We start from the raw sequence: 25,019 nt of genomic DNA on the forward strand, positions 1-25,019 counted from the left end.
GATGCTCGGGAACAAGTTGGCTGCTTAGCTAGCTGAACCTGAGAGCTCCTGTTCAGTGAGAGACCCTTCTTGTGTGGGAAATTGTAGTCAGTCTTTCTTCTTGAACTTTTTTTTTCAGACTGCCAGCCCCCAAATAATGGCATTGATACTTATTATTAAGCTTGGCCTTTAGCTTAGGCATGTTCCCAGCTAGCCCTTATAACTTAAAATAACCCTTTTCTATTAATCAGTGTTTTGCCACATGTCTTTTTTCAAGACACTTTCTTTTTTTTTTTTTTTTTCTTTCATTTGAAATAGCAATTTCACTGCCATTACAAATTCTTTCAAGTAATTACTTGAAAGTGGAAATGACCTTGTGGTCTACTGGGAGACTGTGACATCACACAGGGAATTAACTTTAATGTGGAGCCGTAATTCAGCCTACTTGGGAGGCTGAGGCAGGAGGATTGCAATCCCAAGGCCTGCAGGGTTACAGAACAAATTGAAGGACAGTCTGGGCAGCTTAATGAGACCCTGCCTCAAAGGAAAACAATCTGAAGAGATAATTGGGATATAGTTCAGTGTCAGGGCACTTGCCCAGCATGCACTGGGCTCTAGGTTCAATCTCAATACTCCCGCCTCAAATCTGGCTTAGTGATGTTTCAAGCTCAGGTGCAGTTAAGAACAAGTGGAGGAAAAGTCTCTCTCACCCATGTGTCCCTCAGCCTAGGCAGCTGGACCTAAAGCTTTTGTTTCCTCTCTCCTCCAGGAATGTGGGTGTGTGACATGCACAGCCGGCCAGGCTATGAAAAATGTTTTGGAAAGTATTAAGCATTAGTCAGCCCTTAGGAAATCCAGGTTTTCTGGGGGCACCTGGATGCCTTGAATATAAACTCAGCATTCTGATTTTTTTTTCCATTCATATGGAGGGGACAGGAAGAACCTGCTCTGGGGACAGAAGACCTGGGTTACATTTGTACCTCTCCCAGTACCTTGCCAGGAGTTTTCAGGCTACTTATTAACTTTCTAGGTCAACTTTCCCACTGTTAAAAGCTACTTTTCAGGCCAGTCAGTGGTGGCACAAGCCTACAATTCCAGCACTCAGGAGGCAGAGGCAGGTGGATCTCTGTGAGTTTCAGGCCAGCCTGGTCTACAAAGTGAGTTCCAGGACAGCCATAGCCAGGGCTATAAAGAGAAACCCTGTCTCAAAAAAATAAGAACCAAAATAACAAAACAAAACAAAAACAAAACAAAAAAAAAAAAAAAAAAAAAAAGGAAAGAAGGAAAGAAGCTAAAAAGATACTCTCAGATATTCAACACTAAAGTTAATAATAAGTAAAACGTTAACAAATCATTTTAGGTCATATATGGTCACTACAAGGCTTTGTTGTGCCAGGATTTTGTTTCTGCTTTTTGTTTGTTTGGTTGGTTTTTTTTTAAGACAAGATTTTCTGTGTAGCCCTGGATGTCCTAGAACTCTCTCTGTAGACTAGTCTGGCTTTGAACATACAGAGGTTTGCTTGCCTTTGCCTCCCAAGTGCTGGGATTAAAGGTGTGTGCCACCACCACTGACACCTGAATATTATTTTATGATTTATCTTTTCTGAGACAGTTTCATGTAGCCCAAGTGAGGCTTGAACTTGCTATGTAGCTGAGACTAGTCTTGAACTCTTGGTCTTCTTGCTTCTCCCTCCCAAGTGCTTGGGATTACAAGTTTGTGCAGTCACACTTGGGTAGGATATAATTTTTTAAAAGGCCAGTGTTCCAGGAGATTGGGACCTCAACCTCCATCTTCATAAGAATACCTATTATTGGCTAAACTAACATGTCTATTACGAGCTTAATTATTCTTGCACTATAAGGTGATGCAAATACTCAGATCACCTTTTCTCTAATGGGAATGCTAGAGCCCTGATTGCTATATGCTAGAGCCATATGTCCTGAATGACTCAGAGAAAGCCTCACAGGCAAGATCCCAACTCGGGTAGTCTGGCTCCCAAACCCACCACTATCCACTACTGTGTGAGCAAACCCAGGCTAAAATCCTTGCTCTGCTCCTTAGCTCTGCAATGTTGCACAGGCACCTTCCTGTTCATTTTACCCTCATTTCTGAGATGGAAACCCTGTTCATATGGTTGTCTGTAAAGGTTAATTAATCACTGCACAAAAAGCACCACGCCAGGTATCAACCACCGTGTGTCTTCACTACCTCCCACCAGGCTCCACCCCCACAAGACCCCAAACCCTACCAGGCTCCATCTCTCACCAGGCGCCTCCTTTCACAGGCTCCACCCCCACCAGGCTCCACCTTCCACCAGGCTCCTAAGAAGTCTCAGTGCCTCTGGAGAAAGGGCTATGCTTTCTGAATCTGGATGAGTGGGAACCATAGATAGGAGAAAGCACATTATTCCTTGTCTCTCCTCTGGAATTAGAACCTTGGATTCTTACCCAGGCTTTGCAGAAGAGCCCAATGGGCCTGATTACACCCTCACTGACCACTTTGTGAGGACCACTCACCTCCTCGTTCATACAGTGAAGCTGCATGTTTTATGGGGATCTTGGCTCCCCAAGAATCTCAAACACCCATTAAAATAAAATAACTTTTCTCTTGTTTTTTCTTTGGTTCATGGTGAGAACTGAGAAATTTCAGAGGTTCAGGGTGTTGGCTTAACTAAACACATAACTAAACAGATTGGATTCCGACTACACAGGAACAGCAAACCCAGGTGAACCTGAGACTGACCCAGATCTACATCATCCCAGGTATTTCAGTTTCCTAGAGAGTTCCTGACACACTCCACTAACAACTCATCTTGGCTGTCCCAAAACCTGCTCAATGTCAGACTTCCAGCTGCAGCAGTGGCTGTGAATTGGTTCCACAAAGATACACTGAGGTAGAACCACACCAAGACTGCATCATGTTATGGTCCTAAACACTTTCCAGCAAGGATAAGCATCAAATGCCTGGAAATGAGGTACTGATAAAAACCTCAGCATGCTTATAGGCTCCTCCTTCCCCTGATGCATTTACTGATATGTATGCACTGTCTGTATACCCATGAACACAGTCCAATGTGGGCATCTCTGTGCACAACAGACACCTTCAGTTTGGGACTGTAGCACGGGAGGGACACAAAAAAGCCAACTATAACAATATAAACAAATAAGTAAAAATAAAACCAATAATACGTAGCTCCTCGGTGAACTCCCCTCCCCCAGTTAGGAGCTTCCTATCTGGTGGTTACTCCAGCAAACAGCACCTTTAGCAGCTCAAGTCTTTCTCTGTAGTTTTCTGTTGTTAGCACCTCGCACAGCCACATAAACAGGTCCTTACACTCCATCTGTTTCTTCCTTTTAGTTTTGGACACAGGATCTCTTGTAGCCTTAGCAACTCCCTGTGTGTCTGAGGTTGACCATGAACCCCTGGCCTTCCTGCTTCTACATCCCAAGGGCTAGGATTACAGGCAGATGCCACCACACCCAGCTAGCCACTCTTCCTAACAGCCTGGTCAAAGCAATGGTAGATGTGAAGAACTGTCACTGAAAGAGACCGAGCTTCCTTTGTCCCTAGGTCACAGAAAAATTAGCAACCCGACTCTCAGGTGTGGTAGCTTTTATCTGTAATTCCAGCTACTCCTTGAGCAGGAAGATCAAGAATGAGAGGCCAGCCTAGGCAACGCAGGGCTTATCTCAAAATTACAAACATTTAAAGGGCGTATAGCTCAGCAATAGAACACTGCCCAGCACGTACAAGGCTCTGCGCTAAATTCTCAGTACTGAAAACAAAGCATGTGACTCTCCACACTAGAACTCAGAGTAGCTGGCACTGGGGACCTGCTCCTCCCATTACCCGCGATGTTACAGGAACATTTTCTTGCAGGCAGGCAGAAATTGCCGAGACCACCAGTGTCTGGAGGGACCCAGTGTAACATCTCCCTCTTGACTGGCTTGCTCCCACTCCTCCCACTTTCCCTTCCTTCTCTCTGTCCTTCCCTCTTCTCCTCCCTCTCCTTCACACCCACCTTTTGGGTGGCAGTTGCAGGGTAGGCAGCGGTCTCTTTCTCGATGCCGGTAAAACCCCTCCCTGCATCTCTCGCAGTGAGCCCCGGCTGTGTTGTCATTGCAGTTGAGGCAGCGGAACCCATTGCCAGTCTGTCGATGGAGCTCCTGATCAAAGATACACTGTCCAGATTTCCCATTGCAATCACAGACTAGGGAAGAGGGGGAGAGAGAGTGTCAGAAACAAACAAAAACGTCAGGATATTCTCCCAGGCAGTTATAATTATGCAGGGACTACTACAGGCTGGCTTAACTACTCAGTGGAAAGAGAGTGACATGGGTCATTGGAGGATAATGAGGACTGTTGTTTCACCGAAAGGAAATAGAAATTACATAGTGCTGGGGTGATCATTGTCTGGGAAACATGAATTCAGGGTCACCAAATTGTTCAATTACATAGGAGATGCCAAAAAGCTTAGGTGATGTTTTTATATGAAAGTTCATGGTTTAAATATCTGCAGAGAATTCATTTTGATCGCTATGTAAACCAACAGAATCAAGTCAATGAGCTAAAAGAGAACTGCCAGTCATTAACTCTCATTCAACTTTCTAGCAGCTCATGATGTCCGCCACTGAAGATATACAACATTTGTCCCTCAACAACATCAAGACTGGGCGGCTGATTTGGCCATCTGCCCTGTTGGGGCAATCTTTTTGTACACAGTGTGATGTCGTGCTTATGTCTTTCCTCATCTGTCTAAGGCACCTTCTGATAGGTTTAATAAAGAGCGAAATGGCCAATAGCTAGGCAGGAGAGAATAGGTGGGACTTCCGAGCAGAGATAAGAATTCTAGGAAAGAATCTGAGGTGGAGGATTTGCCAGCCAGATGCGGAAGAAGTCAGATGTGCCATACTGAGGAGAGGTAATGCCATGTGATAGAATATAGATTAATATAAATGGGTTAATCTAAGTTTTAAGAGCTAGTGGGAACAAGCCTAAGCTAAGGCCAAGATTTCATAATGAAAAAAAAAAAAAAAAAAAAAAAAAAACCAAACAAAAAAAAAAAAAAAAACCTCTGTATCATTATTTGGGAGTTGGCGATCCAAAGAAAGTCTGGCTATACTGGACTAGTTCCTTTTCATCCTTGTATCCCTCTGAAAGCCAGGATAGTCAGAGCTACAGAGAAACACTGTCTTGAACAAATCAAAAATCAAAAAACAAAAACAAACAAACAAAAAAAGAACAGTGTGTAAACTAAATCTGTTAAATAAATGAATGAGAATGAACTTTTTCAGTAGACCTTCAACTCAGGTCCTCCTAAGAGATAGGATTAAAGGTATGTGCTACCATGCCTGGCCCAAACCTCACTTTTCAATTTCCTTATTTAAAAAAAACAAAAATTCACTATGGTACTTAAAGGCCTGAACAGCTTAGCTCACAGCACAATCCTGCCCTGATATTAGACACTTTCATTCCGAGGACCAAACTAACATTTCATTAAGTTTATGGCATACTGAATTTGTTCCCAATTAAAACTGCTGGGGGTGTTTGTTTTCTGTTTTTCCCACAGAACCATTGCCAAGCTGGGTCTTTCCCAACTAATGCTGGTGAAACTGATTTTTAAAATCTCCAGCAGATGTGCTACACAGCTGTCATACTGTGAAATTTCTACCGAGGAATGGGCACGCCTATCACATGTGTTATGCACACCAGGCAGCCGTTCCTGTAAGGCCTTCCTTCCACTGTGCCATCCAATGAACCAGCGCCCTCCCTGCCCCAGGTCTCTTAGGAGCAGTCTCCAAGCAACCACACACTTCACTCTGCTTTTCTAATTCAGAGAAGACTGTAGTTTGTTTTTGAGACATGGTGGCCTGGAACTCAATCTGAGCTGAAAATGACCTTGCACTCATGACCCTACTGCTCCCATCTCCCAAGTGTTGGGATGATAGGGTTCTTCACCACATCCCACCGACACACTTCACCTGATGACTTGAGGGGCTGCATTGCCTAAGAATTTGGTGAAGATACTCCTAGTAGCCTTGCCTGCAGGAGTCTGAGTTACCTGGCCTGGTTAGGGTTACATCGAACTGTACTGATACAGCGCTGAGGCTTCAAGCACTCACACACAGACAACGAAAGGAAAATTCATCCTGTTTCTTTTGCATACAATTATTCTTCCTGCCATTGGTGTGTACTTGAACCATGGTTTCCTCCAAATTTTCTCCTTAGACTGTTACCCCTAAAACCAATGATTACTCACTCTCCTACCTGGGAGAAGACAACAAAACAAAACAAACAAAACTCTCATATTTTAAATTCTAGGATATTCTTGCAACTGGGTTTAATAAAATGAACAAAATCCAGTGTGTGTATGAATCTCTTTCATTCTGGGGTTGTTTCTTACCAACTAGCATCATGAGCTCACTGGTGGCTCCAAAGCACCCCCCTCAAGGCTAAACATAGGCTAACAGGTAGACAGACTGTGCCAGCGACCGAAGGGGAAGTAGCATTCAGCTTCAGAGGACAGCAGCCAGCATCCAGCCAGGGGGAAGGGCTAGGGTAGTCAAGGCTTCCATTCATACTTTTCAAAAAAAAAAAAAAAAAAAGTAGAAAGGTTTGGCTTTGTGTAGGAAATCTATTGAATTTTAACCATTCGCCAAAAAAATTTTTTAAAAGTATTCTTTATGATACAAAACTGTGTGAAGGGTAAAGTACTGTTTTTTGCTTATTTCCAACAGGAAGCCCTGGGGTACCACACAGCAGCTGTTCAGTATTTGTGAACAAACCAATAAATGGATGCTCTTTTGAATTTTAGGAAACATTGCTGAATGTGGTGGTTCATACCCATGATTGCTACACTTGGGGAGCGGAGACGATCAATGGGAGTGCTTGGCCTAATGCAAGACCTAAATGCAAGCCCATAATAGACTCTGAAATAAGAGGGGATTCTAAAAGATGTCTTTATTATTATATTTTTCCTTCCCTTATGTTTAGACATGTTTGATTTTATGTCTGGAAATTTCTTTTCACTTTTATTTTTCAAATTTGTTACGGTTCTTCCAAACTTTGACCCAGCTTCAAACAATATAAATATACCAGCTAGCTTTTATCTGGAGGCCCTGACACACATGCAATGATGACCGTGCAAGTTAAGGCAAGAGTCTTGGACATCCCCTGAGACAGCAGCACGCTGTTTACCAATGTCCCTTCATTCATCCACTCTGAACAAATACACAGTGAGCATCTAATATGTGCCAGGCTGTTGTGGGATTCATTCCACCAATAGCTTTGGGGTGCCAGCCTTAAGGCGTGACTTCTTGTCTGTGGACTTGATCTCTTAAAAGGGGAGAGATAGAGGTCATGCTCTCTCTCGGGTTGTGGAGATTGGGTCAGAGGGCATGAAGCAGTGTGTGGCCAGTTCCCAGCTCCCTTGGGCAGAATGGAAGGACTTTGCAACTGGTTATACCTTTTCCTGTATCTGTGAGCCTGTTTTCCCCATAGCATCCTTTAATAAACTGATATACATATCTTTGTGGTTCTCATAACAAGTGTACCCCTGTGGGACAGACCCACCCAACGCCAGGCCATTCCAGGATCCAGGATCCAGCAGCAAACAAAACCAGCATATGTCCCAGCCCTGGAAGACCTTACATGAGAGAGTGACAGATGATCAGGATAAATCAGTAACACAGAGAGAACTCATCAGGATAGGGATATTCATTAAGGAGAAACATAAACCAGGAGATATATATAAATGTAAAAGTAGGATGGAGAACAGAGCAGGGCTGGGAGGGTTGAAAAATGCTATATGCTAGTTACTGTTCCCTTTTTTTTTTTCTTAAATTAATACTTGCCTGGCTTATGTTCTCTGCCCATTTACTGGGTACAATGGCTTTCTAGCAAATTACCACAAACATTAAAACATAACAAATTATTTCCTATCACTTTATTGCAGACTATAGATTTTCTTTTAGCCTTTCCAGTAAATCCTTTCTTTCCAAAGTACCTCTTTGGTAGATTTTATCATTTTTTGTTTAGAAATGGAGCTCACTGTGTAGCCAGGCTTGTTTCCAAGTTGAGATCCTCCTGCCTCAGCCTCCTGAGTGCTGGGATTTCAGGTGCACGCCACCATGCCCAACACACTGACAGAGTGTAGTTTCCTGGCTTTTCTTTCCCCTCTGTGTTCTTAGCCAAGGAAATGCACACTTACTTCATTTATCCTGCGTGGGTGCATGGGTATGTGTATACGCGTGCGTGCGTGCGTGCGTGCGTGCGTGTGTGTGTGTGTGTGTGTGTGTGTGTGTGTGTGTGTGTGTCCCAGGCTGGCCTAGAATTTACTGCAGCCTTGGCTATGGCAATTCTTCCATCTCAGCTTTGCTTAGTGCTGGAATTACAACTGTGAGCCACTGTACTTGGCTTTATTTCGTTGATTTAATAAATGCCAATTTTCCAACAGGGAGACTAAAGTGGACTCTTGGACACCAATACTTCATGAGCCAGCAAGATTTCATAAGAGAGCTACCAACATTATATTTTTCCAAAGATGATGCTGAATCCATATATGATTTGTATATATCTGTTAAACACTTATCACATTACACATGTTTTCCAGTTTCCCTATGAGCAGGCCTGGGTCTCAGAGTTGGCATTAAGATATCATTTCAGGCTCAGTCAGTAAAGTGCTTGTCACACAGCATGAGGACCTGATTTTGATCCCTAGAACCCACATTAAAATTATGGGTGTTCTGTCACATGCTTGTAACCCCAGCACTGGGGAGACAAAGCTGGTCCATGGGGCTTTCTGGTCAGCCAGTCTAGCTTAATCAGTGAGCCTTTAGCTAATGAGAGATTGTCTCACAAAACAGCTCCCAAGGAACAATATTGTCCTCTGATCTCTACATGCATTTAAGTATACACATGTGTGTGCGTACACATACACACAATTTAAATATATATGCATGCATGCATACATACATACTGATAGACAGATAAATAGACAGACAGATAAAGATATGAAACACTGCATCATAAAACAGAAAATCAGAGTTGGCAAAATGGCTCAGCAGGTAAAGACACTTTGCCATTAAGCCAATCCAAATTCAATCCTTAGAACTTACCTTATAGAAGGAGAGAAATGACTCCCATAAATTTGTCCTCTGACTTGCATGCATGGGCCATGCATGGCATGTGTAGGCCCACACACATACACACAGAAACAAAAACTAATGAGGAAAACAAAACCCAGAAAATAAAAAAGAGCACGTGAACCCTGGAAATGGGACTCGGAACTGAACTGTCGCTGTTGTTACACCCCAGTCGGTATTTCTTTGCGTATTCATTCACACCACACTCTTTGCAAGCCAGAAACACCTCTTCAAATTTCACCTGCCTCTCTGTCCCCCTCACTCCAGCTCTTGACAGCCCGCCAGGTTCTCCCCACAGATAAAGGAATGCAATTCATCAAGTTCACCTTCAGCCTTAAATAAACACTCCAGAACCGGAATCATTTTACAAAGGTTTTCACATATTTCTGTAAGTCTGGCAAAGCGTGGGTGGCACTTGTGTCTGACGGTGCTATGTGCTGCCTCAGTGTGCATTATATAGTGATAACCACAATAGCTGGGTCGCTGACCCTCGAGGTGCCTCTTAGGAGACCGCCAGGCAGCCAGACACGGGCTGGTCCACCTACTACCACCCACACTCATCAGGAGAACAGATCAAAGGAACTGGAAACCCTCTTTAAACAATGTGGAATCCCTCTTGGCTGTTCCCAGCACTCCCACCCCTCACTAAACATGGCTTCTGACAAGTTAGGACAGGAAGCCAAGGGGCAAAGGCTGTTTCCAAGCTGTAGATTTAGGAGAATGAAAGGAAACTGAAAATGTTTCCTAGGGCTGCACTTGCAGCAAGGCTGCGGAATATCACCAGTGGGGCCCAGGTTTGTCCAGTCAGTACTCTTTAAACTTCCCATAAGAAAATAACACCTTTTGGAAAAAGCACCTATCAGAAATGGTGATGACTTGGCATACCTGTGATCATCAGTGTTACAAAGAGCCCATCTATTGTGCTATACTTAAAAGTGAGCTCTGAGCCAGGTGTGGAGGTGCATGCCTGTAATTCCGATAATCAGGGGGCTGAAGCAGGAGCATGCCGTGAGTTAGAGGTGAGCCTCCTCTACATGGTAGAATCTGTCCCAGACAAACAAACAACAACAAAACCCCACAAAAACAAATCACCTGTACACCCAGCTTTTCAACAGGGCAATTTAATTTTCACCTCGGGACAGTGGATGAACTTTAAGCTTGTTAGTGCCTTAAAGGCAACAACAAAATAAAAATATGGAAACTCCTTTGAAAACCTTGTATATCTGGCCCATGTCAGCCCCTCCTTTAACTCTCTTTCCATCTTCCCTGGGCCTCAACATGAATCTGCATGAATCTGGAAGCCTAAACTTTTTGCTACCTCAGGTCTTTGGGTTTGCCATGTCCACAAAACTGGCAGGGCAGTCTAGAAAACATATATCAGACTATGCACTTCCCTGCTCAAACCTGCAATGACTTCTCTCTGAATGCTGGAAGTGATTGTCCATCCTTTCATGATCATAGAGCTCACCACTTCCATCCACAACATTATATCTGTGAGCCATACCCATTCATCTCCAGAATTTCTCTTTTCCAATGGTACCTGGTCCAGTGCTTGGCACCATTGTTGCTAAGACAGATGGGATAGATGGATGAATGGATGAACAGAGAGAAGGAAGCGAGCAGAAAAGGATGCAGAAGAAAGAGGAGGGAGAGATATAATAAAGGCAGTCTGACTCTAGGAAAAGCCATTCAGGGTGGGGATGGCTCAGTGGGTAAGGGAGCTTGCTGCCAAACCTGAAGACCTGAGTTCACTTCACAGAATTCACATGGTGGAAAGAGAAAAACACTTCCTACAAATTGTCCTCTGACCTCTCTACGTGCTCACCATGGCATGTGCACAGCCACACATATACATAACACACACACACACACACATACACACACACACACAAATGAGCAAATAGGGTAAAAAAGAAGAGCCAAACAAAAGCCTAAGCCTCAGAATTCTTCCAGAAATTCAGGAATGCACTTTGACATTTCCCAAAATGTAGGGCTGGGGATAGCTCAGCCAAGCAGTGTTTACCAGTGTGCACACAATGAACCCTAGGTTGCACAGAAATTCACAATACAATACACACCTGTTGTTGTTTCTGTACGGCGTTCATTGAAAAAAAAAAACAGCTAATGTTTCAGCACAAAAACACCCACAGTGAGATGAGCAAAGACTCCAGAGAGGAAGATATTTTCAATTAAAGGAAGGCCTGGAACTTTCAGGCAGGTTGCCTCTAACATGGGAGGAGCTATCTTTTTCCCGGGCTTACCATCTCTCCCTGGCCTGTGGAACTGGAGCCACTGGTGGGCATCAAGCCAAGGGCTGTGTGCAGGAGAGGCAGGGAAGTGTAGCAGGCGGGGGGCATGAGCTCAGCAGGCCCCGATGGGGCACCCTGCCACGGAAGCAGTACTACATCAGGAGCTAGGCATCCAAGCCACAAGTTTGAACCTGACAGCATGTGCTGGCCAATGCAAGCCTAGCTGCTCCCGCTGCCATTTCAGCTGCTGGGTACAGTTCTGCCTAAGTTACAGTAATCTCCCGTGACTGGATCCAAGTAGGAACATTTAAGCTTGACACTGAGTTGTCTTCCTTATTTAGGGAAAGGGTCTGCCTTCTGCCTCCTCTGCTGCCTTCTGGGTTCTCTTTGTGAGACACCAAATCCTCCCCCTGCTTTCCTCAACCCCAGGAATGCTGTCACACTGGCACTTGATCTCCACATCCGAACCTTTTTGAATCCTACCTTTCCCCAACCCCAAATATTGGTTCTTCAAAATGCAGTCCTGAGCCATGTGGACTCCTCCCTCCGTAACTCTTTCTTGACCATCCCATTCAAGACAAGGGTTTTTATAACTGTAGGTGTCCAACACAGTTCTCTGTTCCAAATCTCATCCCCAACTTCAGCCATCCACTCCACTTCTCCAGCTGGTTATATCTTTGAACAAAACCCACTTAACAATGAACTCATAAGCCAAGCATGGTGGCAGACTCCTAGAATGCCCATACTTGACAGGCTCAGGCTGGTGGACCTAGAGTTTAAGGAGCCAACCTGGGCTACCATGTGATACCCTGTCTCAAAACAACAAATAAGCAAACAAATTACAACAAAACCTCATGCTTCAAGTCAGATGGCTGGAAGCCAACCTCACAGCCTCAGAGACAACTTCCTCAGCTGCCACCAGTCTGCTCTACCCTAGAGTTTAACCCTCCAAACAGCTCAAGTCCACCCACGTCTGTCTCCACTATGGACATTCTAGATCCAACTCTGAGCAAATCAGAACTGACACAGCCCTCTGACCGGACTCCATGAAGCTTGTCTCTCTTCCCTCCACTCACTCAGCAGCCAGAAAACCTTGCCAGAATATACATTTCCTCTGCTCCTCTCTGTTTAAAGCTCTCTAGTGCCATTATTTGCTTCTAAGTTTATACATTGGAATTCCTTCACACTGCCTGTAAGGATGAACATGATCTCATCCTATGTCTTTTTTTAAAAAATGATTTATTTTTATTTTAAGTGCATTGGTATTTTGCCTGCATGTATGTCTGTGCAAGGGTATCAGATCCCGTGGAACTAGTTATAAGCAGCTGTTATGAGCCGCCATGTGGGTGCTAGGAATTGAACCTGAGTCCTCTGGAAGAGCAGCCAGTGCTCTTAACCACTGAGCCATCTCTCCAGCTCTCTTATCCTATTTCTTTTCAGCCTAATTTCACATAATACCCCAAATGAATCTATCTATCTATCTATCTATCTATCTATCTATCATGTATGTATGTGTATATATAAATATGTATCTATCTATTATGTGTGTATGTATATGTGTATATATCTATCATGTATGTATATATATGTATATATCTGTTATACATGCATGTATATATGTAAGTATGTATCTGTTTATCATGTATGTATGTATCTATCTATATATCATATATGTATGCATGTATATATGTATGTATGTATGTATTGAATAAGGACTGAGCCTAGACAGTGAGGTCTACCCCTGCCCTAACCTCAGTCCTCTCAGTCATTCTTTTATTTTGATAAGCTCACACACATTACCCAGAGTAGTCTTGAACTTGCTCTATATCCCAGGCCAGCCTTGAAACTGTGGTCCTTCAGCCTCCTGAGGAGCTGGGTTTGCAGCACTTCAGCGGCCTGGCTTACACTCTTTAGTTGATGTCTTTCTTTCCTCAGCTTCTTATAATTCTTGTTTGTAAAGAGAAACCATCGTGGAGAATAGTGTGTTAAGGCAAGAAAATCTCAAATAGCTTTTCCCTTTGTTCAAAACAATTACACTAAACATTAGATGTTAATTTATCCTCTTGGACACCATGTCCTGTAAACTAGCAACCCTTTTATGCTCAGCAGAATCAACTGTTACCCCATCTCTGAGAACTCACCCACCATGAGGTCTTGCAGCAAGAAGTCCACCTGGACTGACTTGGTGACTAAGGATCATGTGGAGAACATATACTCCCTTTTAAAACACACGGCTGCCACAGGCTGCTTGAAGTACAAAAACAATGATCAAAGGTGTCCTTGCAATAGGAATCTCTTCTAATGTGTTCTTAAATTTGCTTTTACAAATATTGGAATCACAAAATCCTTATGAAATACAAAACTAAAAGCACCCAGCAGCTGTCACTTGGTATCAACCTCATTAGAATCTCTGATCCTATCTGCAAAAATCAGCCTTCAAATCTGAGCTACTTAAGATGAAAATACTTTCTTCCATGCTACATGTGATGATGGGATGTTCATAAAGACATCCTAGTTTTAAAATCTCCTCCATGAGATGTCTCTTTCTGACATCTTAAAATGATCCTCAATTTCATTAAATAAAACAAAATATGAATATTTCATGATTCAAATGTATCTTCAACTTTATGTATGAATGTCTATTTCCAGTTTAATTCTTTTAAAGAATGATGCAATTTGAATAAGGGTATTTCCCTCACTAAGAGTCCTTCAATTGAATTCCATTCTCTCTCTCTCTCTCTCTCTCTCTCTCTCTCTCTCTCTCTCTCTCTCTCTCTCAGTTGCTTTAAGTTAGAATAACCAAAACTATTGAGGCGTCCTGTGATGCACATGCTGCCCATGCAGTGTGGGCACCATGGGGCACTACAGAGCTACAGGAAAATACCTGCTTTCACTAGCAGTTCATTATACACATCATCACAACCTAGGCTGGGAACCGTGTGTGTGGCTTGCAGGTAACTCAGCCTGATGTCCTGTCTCCCATAACACCTCATAGAGACACCAGAGCCCAGGCAGGCAAATACTTCTCTTAAATCCGCTATTGTTTTTATGAGCAATAAGTTTCAAACATACATGTCATCTACAGTTTCTGGTTATCACTACATCCCTTACATGTACACTTAAATAAGTAAGTGTCTACTATGCACTGTTGTACTTCTGAGTTTTAGTAAAAGGATAACTGTGGTTATTGTGCATTTTCAAGGTTTGGAAAATGTGTATGAAGTGCATTTATAAGCTGGCTTTCTGTAAAAATCCTATTTTTACAGAAATTTGAAAAATATTTTATTGCTTGAAGTCAGAAGAATGAATTAATGGGCTCTGAGGTGCCCAACTACATCTGTATACCCCCCCCAAAGGAAGTAACAAATATCCTAAGAAAATGGACCATAAAAACTCCCACCAGGTGGTAGAAGCAACATGTCTTGTTGGGGAATATTACTTTAACTATGTAAAGATGTTTGATTGTGTAAAAACGTTTATTTATGTTGCAGACTACTACTTTAGCTATGTAAAGGTGTGTTTCATTTGTTTATGCAGCACTGTTTATGTAAAGATGTGTTACATTTGATTTTGCTGTATTTGTTTAATTATGTAAAGATGCGTTGCTGTTTTACTCTGCCTATGGCACCTGATTGGTCTAATAAAAAGCTGAACTGCCAATAACAAGGTAGAAGAGGGATGAGCAGGCAGAAAGAATAAGTATGAGGAGGAATCTAGGCTGGAGGAGAAAAGAGAGAGCAAAAGAGAAAGAGAGGGAGACTCCTGGGGCCGGCCAGCCAGCCAGGCAGCTGCCAGCCAGCCAGAGACGGAGGAAGAAATGAAAGTAAGACGCACAGAATGAAAGAAAGGTAAAAGCCCTGAGGCAAAAAAAGAAACGTAGATAAAGAGAAACAGTTTAAATTAAGTTATAAGAGCTAGTGGGACAAACATAAGATAAGGCCAAGCACTTATAACTAATAATAAGTCTCCGTATCTTTCTTTGGGAGCTGGTTGGTGGCCAAAAGAAAGCTTGCTACGATGTCCTATTCCTCAGCGCTGTGACTTTTCTTTAGGTCTCCACAGAGCTCAGCAGGCAAAGTCCTACCGTGGTACTGCTTCCTGGATGAGGCAAGAGCACAGGCTGGGATTGCCACATTGGGAATCCCCTTTTACCAAAACCAAAGTGGCAGTGACTGGAAGAGCCAATGAACGAGATCAATGTTCTAGCCATGTAACTGGCCCGTCCATGAAAGCCTTCAATAGCCTGTAGCAGCCAGAGCGGGGGGAAAATACCTCTAGACACAATTATACATATAGACTGAAAATGTCAATGGAAAGGAGAGGAGGAGGAGAGAATGGGGAATACAAAGGCTTGTGACCACCCAGGACTGTCACCTAGATATTTGAATCTCAAACCTTGCATGTGTCAAACATGTGCTCTACCAACTGAACTACACTGACAATCTTATATTTTCTTTTTTTTTTTTAACAAAGCCACTTGGTCAACTCCAAACTGCACTGAGTATCGGACAACAGAACTGAATAAAGGGTAACAGGTACATGTAGACAAAACATCCATACACATAAGATAAAATTTAAAAAAATTACGTATATGTATGTCACATGTGTTCAGGTGTCCTCAAAGGCCAGAGGAGGGCACAAGATCACTTAAAGTGAGACTCACAGGCAGATGTAAGCAGCCTGACATAGGTGCTGGGACCTGAACTCCATCTCTCCAGCCACTGAAGTTAATACGAAAGGATGTATATAGCAAGAATAAGAAATAAGAGGTGGGTGAGATGGCTTGGTGGTTGAAAGCACTTGCTGCTCTTCCAGAGGACCTGGGTTCCAACACTCACGTCTGGTGGACTACAAATACCTGTACTCCAACTCCAGGAGATCAGACACCCTCTTCTAGACTCTACACAAACGTGACATTCTCTCTCTTCCTCTCTTTCTCTCTCTCTCTCTCTCACACACACACACATACAATAAAAATATTTCTAGAAGCATCCATAATCCCCCTCTTATGACTATAAAAGGATATGTATAGTTTTTTCTGTTTTCTTTGTTTGTTTTTCTAGAATAAGAAATAAGTCAAAGAACTATCCTGAGAACTGAAAATCCATGTACAAGTGAATCCTGGCCCTCTTTACTAACAATAGGGTTCTAACTAGGGCAAGCTTTGATACCCTGGCTTCCCTGTCATACAAGCATTATACTTGTTGAACCCAGCTGGCTCTTCCCAGTCATGGGAATCCAGGCAATGATTTTACCTCCCTTATCATCGCCTGCTCTTATAAAACAAGAAGTATGTGGAGGCCCCTTAGACCTCCTGTCAACCAGTGTTTGATACATTCTCATTCAGTCTTCTGGGACTAAGTAAGGCTGCTCCAGGATGAACGGAGCTCCTACTTCTGCACTGCCCTTCACTGGACAGGGATGAGCATTTAGCTCTAAGAAACAATGTGTAAACCCTTGTTGTAAGAGGGTACCTCAAAGTTTAGGTAATTTAAGTTAGTTGTGGGAAGTGATTTAGCTACAAATCAATTTTTTTTCCCAACATGGGAATCCATATTCCCACGATAAATAAAAATAAAGCCTGGAGGAGATACAGTGGAGTTCTGTAATTGGTCTACAATGTGTGAATACAGACCCTTGGCTCAAGACCTCCAGGTCTCCTCTCGTATGGCAGAGGGGGAGGACTCAGCCATGTGCGGGCCACTGATAGAGGAGCAGCCGACACATTCTCCCACTCTCACAGATGCCATGTGAAGAAGCTTGTGTTTGTTCATCAGGGAGGGATGTCTGCAGACACACAGTCACCCACAGACACCAAAAAGACAGCTTTCAGCTTTGGAGAGGATTCAAACATTATGTCATCTTTCTGGGGCTTATGTTACAACACAACCCCAGGAATGCTTCAGTAATCTGCTAAGTTTCATTTGTGACTAAATTAGAGAATTCCAGAATCACATGCTCCTTTCTGCACTGGTCTAAGATCAGTGATTCAGGTCTTGTCCCTTGCCTGCAAATTTCCCCAAGTAAAAAAAACAGTGTCAGTCTGATTGACCTACTGAGGACTTAAACAGGAAACATAACCCCAGGATTGCCTCAAAATGGCAATTTCATATTCTGACTTTCCCATAAACATGATCACAAGTCAACAGTTTCATGGGCTGCTAGAACTAAGTCAACTGCCCCAGTTCAGGGCACTAAAATGAATGCCACCAAAGGACTTATCAGCTCACACTGCATTCAACTCTCTATTCTTATTTACTGTGTAAACACACTTTTTATTTTACCAAAAATGATTCTTGTGGGTGGGGTGGGGGGAGTGGTGCATGTAAGTCCTTTAAAAATCTTACACACCACAGAGCACTTACTCAATGGCTTAGGTGTTATCTGGAGAAGACATTAAGCTAAAATTACCTCACTCGATATAGGAGATACTTACCAGTAAGAAAAACACCGAATCATCTAACACAACACATTTTCCCTTATCTCACACTCATGAGGGTTGGAAGTTGTCACAAATAAGCTCAAGGTGACTACGCTGTGAAGGTCACAATGTGCTGCCAAAACATTTAAACCTTCTAACTGTTTTTTTTTGAAAACTCAGTACTTTCAACTGACAAAAGAAAGAGATTCAAAGCCAAGCACAGTAGCTCGTACCTAGTTCCCCAGCACTCAGAAGATAGAGACAATAGGGTCATGAGTTCAAAGCTAACCTGGACAACACAGTGAACCCCTATCTCAATAAAAAAAAAAAATGACAACCATAAAAATGTTATTCTGAGTAAGAAACTATGTGGAAGAAACTTTAGGAAGGCAAGCATCTCAATTCTGAAGATGAATAGAAATTACTTCACAAAAGCAATCATTCATGAAAAGCCAACAAATCAAAGCTAAGTATATCAGTTTGTACATTATATGACTTTAAATATATTTGTGCAACTCATGTACTAAGTTAAACATAAAGAGACAGATAACTGCAACATATATACCACTAAATGTTTTCAGACTCAATCTGGCCAATTACTTTTTTTTCCATCTTGAAAGCCAACTTTCATCAGAAAGTACAAGGCCACCTTACGTGCATGCTTTGGACATGTTCTAATTGAACATTTTCTAAAGTGTGGTGGGGTTGATAAGTGTGTGGGGGATTGATAAATCAGTATGTGTTAAATTCTGGTGAACAACAGAAAAGCAAGAGGGACTGACCGAAAGCCCGTGCTGAGGTTCTAATCTGCTTTAGGTTTTTGTCTAATGTCTTACCTATGTTGTTGGGTAAATCATAGAGGGATGCTCAGCACCTTCCTTGGGCTGTTGAAAGGAGAGGAAAGAAAAGGAGAAAGACATGCCCTGAAGTTCCCAGAGGTCTGATGTAACAAGGCCTCACAGACGGATCATGTATTTAGTGGGTCATCAAATTCTTTAGATTGAGCTTATGAGTTTCTGTCTTTTCTTTCTTCCCAGCTGCCTCACTATTACCATCTTTCACATGGATTACTGCAGTGGCCTTTTATTTGGCTCCCTTCATTTCACTCCACCCTCTTCGCCATGCAGCAGCCTTCCTAGAACACCATTCCTGTTTACCAACTCTCTGCAACTCTCCCTTGCCTACAAGGCACCATCCTAGATATACAGCCTAGAGCTTAAGGCTCTTCATAGCCAGATTCACCGCTACTTTTCTATGATGCTCTTCTCTGTGTCTCACTCATCTCCAGCCATACCTCCCCCAAGAACTACGATCCAGACCTTTGGGAACACATGCCACAGTCTCTCACCCAGCTATGAGACCCCAAATGGGAACCACTGTGTTTCTTCCTGATCTCTGGGCATCTGAATTCACTGTACCTGTGCTCCTGGCTCCAGACTCCCTGAAGAAATGTGGACCCCGAAACCTTCCTTTCACCAAGTCTCACAGTTCTAATGCTTTCATTTAACAGGCGAAGCAGACAGACTCCAAGCAGCTGAGGAACCTGAAAAGTTACCTGAGAGAGACTGCGTTGGTTTGAATAAGGATGACCCACATAAGCTCGTATATTTAAATGTTTGGTTCCCAATTGTTGGACTGTTTGGGAAGGATTAGGAGGTGTGGCCTTGCTGGAGGAGGTGTAGCACAGGGGTAGGGGTAGGGGTGGGATGGGCTTTGAGGTTTCAAAAACCCCTGGCCAGGCCCAGTCTCTTTCTCTCAGCCTGTTGCCTACCAACCAGGATATACACTCTCAGCTACCTTACCCTGCCATGATGATAATGGGCTAACCCTCTCAAACTGTAAGCAAGCCCCAATTAAATGCTTTCTTTTATAAGCTGCCTTGGTCATGGTGTCTCTTTACAGCAATTGAACAGTAACTAAGACAGGCATTAACAAGTGATAAACAAAAAAAATTTTGCCAGGTCAGGCTGACTCTAAAGCTGATGTTTTAGCTGAGACCAACCATGTATTTACCGTAATTTCACCTGCAAGAAAAAAAACCAGGAAGCAACATCACTTTCACAGCCCACAGGAGCCTCAGGTACAGGTCACTTAGATTAGGACAGGTACCATACTTTTAGCCCAGTGTACCATGGAATGGAAAAACTACAATCTACATAATGACAAGTTTTTCATAGTCTCGCTTGGCCCCCAAATAAAGCCCTTTGAGAAGAGAACATAATAATATCTCAGTGTGTCTCTAACGACTGAGAAAGTGTGAACATGAGCCATACAGTACTTCTGACTCTGGATCTGGAGGGGATGCTCGGCTATAAAGTCTGCTGTGAGAACTCAGCATCCCAGGCGGTGATTCTGACTATTAAACAATTGGTGGTATCCTACATATTTGTTTTTGTTATCTAACATGAACACACACACACACACACACACACACACAAATACATTTAATTATAGCCAAGAGGAAAGTTGCTGTAATGGTTACCTACCCTGCAAAAGAAAAAGCATACATACAACATATAATATATATTCCTCTTGTTGCTTTTATAACATGGTCAAAAAAGCTCCAGCTTAAGAACCCTTGGATCAAAGGCTCCACGACTACCAATAGCTGCTTGGGTGGCCTTGTGGGAACACACTGCCAACTGCTCACCTTTCAATCAAGGGTTCTTAGTGGTTGATTCACACACAGTTACTTTTAAGTCTAATATTCAGAGATTTTTGCTCTTCGGGTGGTTTCTACTAGGTTTCAACTAACTTGTCCTAACTCAAAGGGAGCCCACTCCACATGGCCACTTTCATATATTTTTTTAGAAGTTCTTTTTACAAATCTAAGGTACACAACATGTTTTGATACAACTGGTAAATGGTTACTACAGAAAACAAACATGTCTATCTATCGCTTCACATTATGACAATTATACATAGTCAATGCACTGTGGCCTGGGATCCGTGATGGGTGGAATGCTACCTAGTCCAGGAAGCAACAATAACATGAACGTGAGAAGTTGGGGTAATTAGAAGAAAGTATCTCTGCTAAGTGTCTGGGACAACCTGTGTTATGTGTCATCTCAGTTGACAAGACACATGCCTATGAAAAACAGTTGCTAGGTTCTCACAAAGTTGTGTTTACATGAACTTAACTCCTCAAGATATGACAGCCACTTGGTGCCCTAGGTAAAAATAAAATGATATTCAGCGTTTGAGTTCAATAAATACCTGGGAGGTGAAACTGTTGTAAGAAGAAACATTTTTGCACAAGTTTTGTGTATTACTACTAAAAAGCTAAAGTTCACTCTCCACCTCCACCTCAAAAATACAACACAGATAACATTCAGATTACAGAAAGTTTTTTTTTTTTTTTTTTTTTTTTTTTAAGTCTGTGTGATGTTGCCAGGCGTGGAAAAATTTCCACCCAACTCCCACTGGTGAATATACAGAGAGAGGACAGTTTAAAGAGCAGCAGTTACTGATAGAAAGGGGCCAGGGTGGATGTGGGGGGGGTCCCCTTGTGCAAAAGAAAGGGGAGGGAATTGAAAGAGGAATGGTTTTAAAGTGAGGAAACCCTTGTTTGGCACAACTTATATTGGCTTGGAGTGTTTAACTCAGGGAGCTTTATAAGAAACTATCACTTTGAAGCCCATCTCTGAAGGAGTCCCAGGTAGGTAGAAGGGTGCTCTGTGGAGATCAAGGGTGCTCTGCAGAGATTCTTGACCTGACTAAGTGAGAACCCCGAACTGAGTTCAGACAGCCATCGCCATCTGCAGGGAAGGGCACCGGGGAGGCAGTGGGAGCACTCACCTTCCCTCCTGGAGGTGGCCTGGGCTGTGGGCAGCAGGATCGCAACGCCCAGGCAGCAGCTGAGCCAGAGCGCAGGCATGGTCGGGCCGCGCTCCGCCGCTGCGGGTGGCTGCCGGGCACCGAGTCCTCGTCCCGCTGTGCCTTCCTTTTCCCTCGATCAGGTGGTTTTATCGACTCTTCTACCTGACTCAGTCCTGACAGGAAGAGAGCCGGTGTTTCGGGGCGTGACTCACCTGTGAACAAGGAAGACCCAGCCCTCCGAGGCAGACAAACACTCAGCGCTAGGCGGGCGAGCAGTAAACCCGCTCGCTGCGGCCCGGGGCTCCCCCCTCCGCAACCGGAGAGCACACCTGGCCCCGCCGAGGGCGTGGTGCAGAGGCTGCGGCCCAGGGATCCTTCTGGAATGCGCCACAACCCCCACAGCCCTTCTCCGGGGTGGTCCTGGGCAGAACTCTCTGTGGGAGACAGTGGCCCCCTCTTCATCTAATGGGGGCACGCCAGTGGGCACAGGCGCTGATCCATCCCTCAGAGTCAGAAGCCCTCTCAGCTCTGGTCTAAACGGTAGAGAGGCAAATTAATCAGACCGAGGGTCCCAACAGGATCCTCTTCACTCTCCATCTAGGGGCAACTTTTTTTTTTCTGAGATACTGCAGGTATCCATACCAACTACTTCTACTCATACCTAACTGCCTCCCCACCACATACACACACAGTACCATCAGGGTGGACCAAAGATTCCTCTGCCTTAACCTTGAGCTAGCAACTCCTTAAGTCACTCATTGGCAGGCCAGCCTCCCACGAAGACTGGGTGCCCCCACTACGGATGCAGTGTCTAGTTCACAATTGATGTCCAACAAACTTTCTGTTCATAAGGAAAAGGCCCATGATTCCCTACTCTCTTAACATCTTAGAGCATATTTTTCATGCCATTCTCTCCAGGCCCGCTGGAAAACGTTAAGAGGGATTGTACCAGCCAAGTCCATGGTGCTAGCTGAAGTGAGTAACACCGAGTGGGGGAGGGGATGCAGATCTTGGCATGCCCTACACTGTCCTGGGGACTTCTGAGGAGAATGATTTAGAGGTGACTGTCAGAGAAGGGTTTTGGTTCCTGCTAGAGGTTTAAGAATCGCCAGTATTTATATAGACACATTGTATCCATCACAACCAATAACCTCTCCCTTTTCCCATGGTAAAGGACTGTAGAGGCCCTCATTAAATACCTAGTCACTGACTAAATGAATGACTGTATTCTAGATAATTCTGCAGCTAACACTCTGGGATAACAAGCAATGTAATCCGCCCATTATTGTCAAAGGTGTGAGAATTCCCATTTCTGTATTTGTTAGCGGCCAGTGTGAGCTGACTGGGAGAGCTGCTGAGGGCTTTGGATAGAACATAGAGCCTGAACCTCATTATAACCAGGAACTGGAGGAAGCATCAGAGAACAGCAGTGGCTGACATCGCCTCTAAAATCTAGTACGAGAATGAGCAGCAGAAAGGCAATTCTAATTTTCTCACCTGGGACTTGATTCTCTTCTATTCTGTCCAAATAATACGAAGATTCTTCTCACTCAAAATTAGTGTCCAGTTACAAGGTGGAGAGAGAGAGAGACCCTGTTTCTGGGTGTCCCAACCCCCGTGTGTCTACCCACCCACTGGAAAACATTGAGACTAATTGTGACAGCCAAGTCCAAGTGCATGGTTCGGGAGGAGTAACACATGGAACCCTGCAAAATAAAGTATTAAAGACAAAATGTGTGTTCTTAGCACAGATTTCCTTTCTTTTTCTTTTTTTTTTTTTTAATCACATCTTGAATGCTGGAACAAATATTTTCACCTACTACCATTTTTACAGTGATAATAATAACATAGAGACCTGTCTGCCACTTACTACATATTAGCCCTTTGATAACCCTGTGAATGAGATATACTACCAATGTCCCCATGCCACAGGCCTGGAAAGGTTAAGTAACATGCTAAGAATGGCAGAGCCACGATGCAAAGCCAGGCAATCTAGCTCTGGTGCTCATACACTCTTCAATGGTCAGATTAGAAAGCACCATAAAGGAGATAAGTTCACAATACAGAATGGACTGTTTGCAATCAAAGGTTAGCTGTCAGCAGCCATCACAGCATGGCCAGACTGAGGACTGCTGGCATGCTTCCAGAAAGATGAGTCACAAAGAACTCTGCCCACATACTTGTCCCCAAGATGTTAGCTCAGAAAGGACCCACTGGCCACTTGGATGGGTATCTTGGGTCCAGGTTAGCCAGCACCCCATTTCTGTGGACGGTACAGGATTCTGCGCCATCAGGCAGGTATTCTCCAGTTTGACTTAGTTTCTCCCTCTTCACCTGTGTAAGCTAACTGCTTCTGCTCTGGTGGTGCACACCTTTAATACCAGCACTCGGGAGGCAGAGGCAGATGGCTCTCTGTGAGTTCGAGGCCAGAGCTAGCTGGAAGGATAGCTAGGGCTGTTAACACACAGAGAAACTCTGTCTCAAAAAGCAAAGCAAAAAAAAAAAAAAAAAAAAAAAAAAAAGAGGGGGGGGACTTATTTGATTTTCTGTTTGACATAAATATATCTTTTTCCCCAATATAGACAAAAGTCAAACTGATACTTCCCTGCAGACGCAGAAGAATCTATGGGACCCCATTTATAGGAAATTGTAGCAAATGCAATATTAACAAGGCAAGAAAGCAGAGCACAGCTGTCACAGACAGAAAATGCCTGCAACGGCACATGAGAGGATACCGTTTGGGAATGAAAGAGATATTCTGAAATATGGAAGTCACTTAAGGGCTTCAGAGATAGCTCAGTTGGTATAGTGCTTGCCTAGCAAGCATGAGGATGAGTTCAATTCCTGGAGTCCACATAAAAAGCTGGGCTTGGGGTCACTCACTTGTAATCCCAGGGCTAGAAGGAGTAGACAGGCAGATCCCTGGAACTCTATGGCCAGCCAGCCTAGAAAAATGGGCAAGCTCCAGGTGAGAGACCTGGAAAATAGATGGCTCCTGAAGTCTGATACCCAAGGTTGTCCTCTGGCCTCTGCATTTGAATACACACACACACACATACACACCATTTATGTATCCAAGCACACATGAACATGTGAACACATGCATGTAATTTAATTATATACTTAACATCAGTAAGTTTGGCTTGTTCATTTAATTAATTAATTAATTAATTAATGTTTGCTGTAATGTTAGACAAATGTTTTGCCTATTAATAGCTGTGCTTCAAAAATTGGTAAACTTGATAGTATATAAGTTACATGTCAGTAAAGAGGTATTAAGAGTCCAAGTAGAGCTAGAGAGAGTGTTGCTTTTGTGGAGGACTCAAGTTTGGTTCCCAGCACCATGTCAGGCAAATCACAGCCTATGGCCTCCGTGGGTACAGGCACTTTCTCACACAAACACATAC

The 25,019-nt window shown here is 43.4% G+C and overlaps 1 protein-coding gene across 1 annotated transcript in view; it reads right to left on the bottom strand.

The window, feature by feature from the left end:
- Positions 1-21,849, bottom strand: part of Lamc2 (laminin subunit gamma 2) — a 59,189-nt gene extending 37,340 nt beyond the window's left edge. Inside the window, exons 1-2 of the mRNA XM_051185978.1 lie at positions 21,592-21,849; positions 4,002-4,190 (exon numbers count right to left, since the gene is read on the bottom strand). Coding sequence (XP_051041935.1) covers positions 4,002-4,190; positions 21,592-21,670 — 268 coding nt within the window. The 5' untranslated portion in view covers positions 21,671-21,849. The remainder of the gene's footprint in view (positions 1-4,001; positions 4,191-21,591) is intronic.
- Between the last annotated feature and the right edge of the window lie 3,170 nt (positions 21,850-25,019).

Source organism: Phodopus roborovskii, unplaced genomic scaffold (genome assembly GCF_943737965.1).
Source record: "Phodopus roborovskii unplaced genomic scaffold, PHOROB, whole genome shotgun sequence".
NCBI lineage: Eukaryota > Metazoa > Chordata > Mammalia > Rodentia > Cricetidae > Phodopus > Phodopus roborovskii.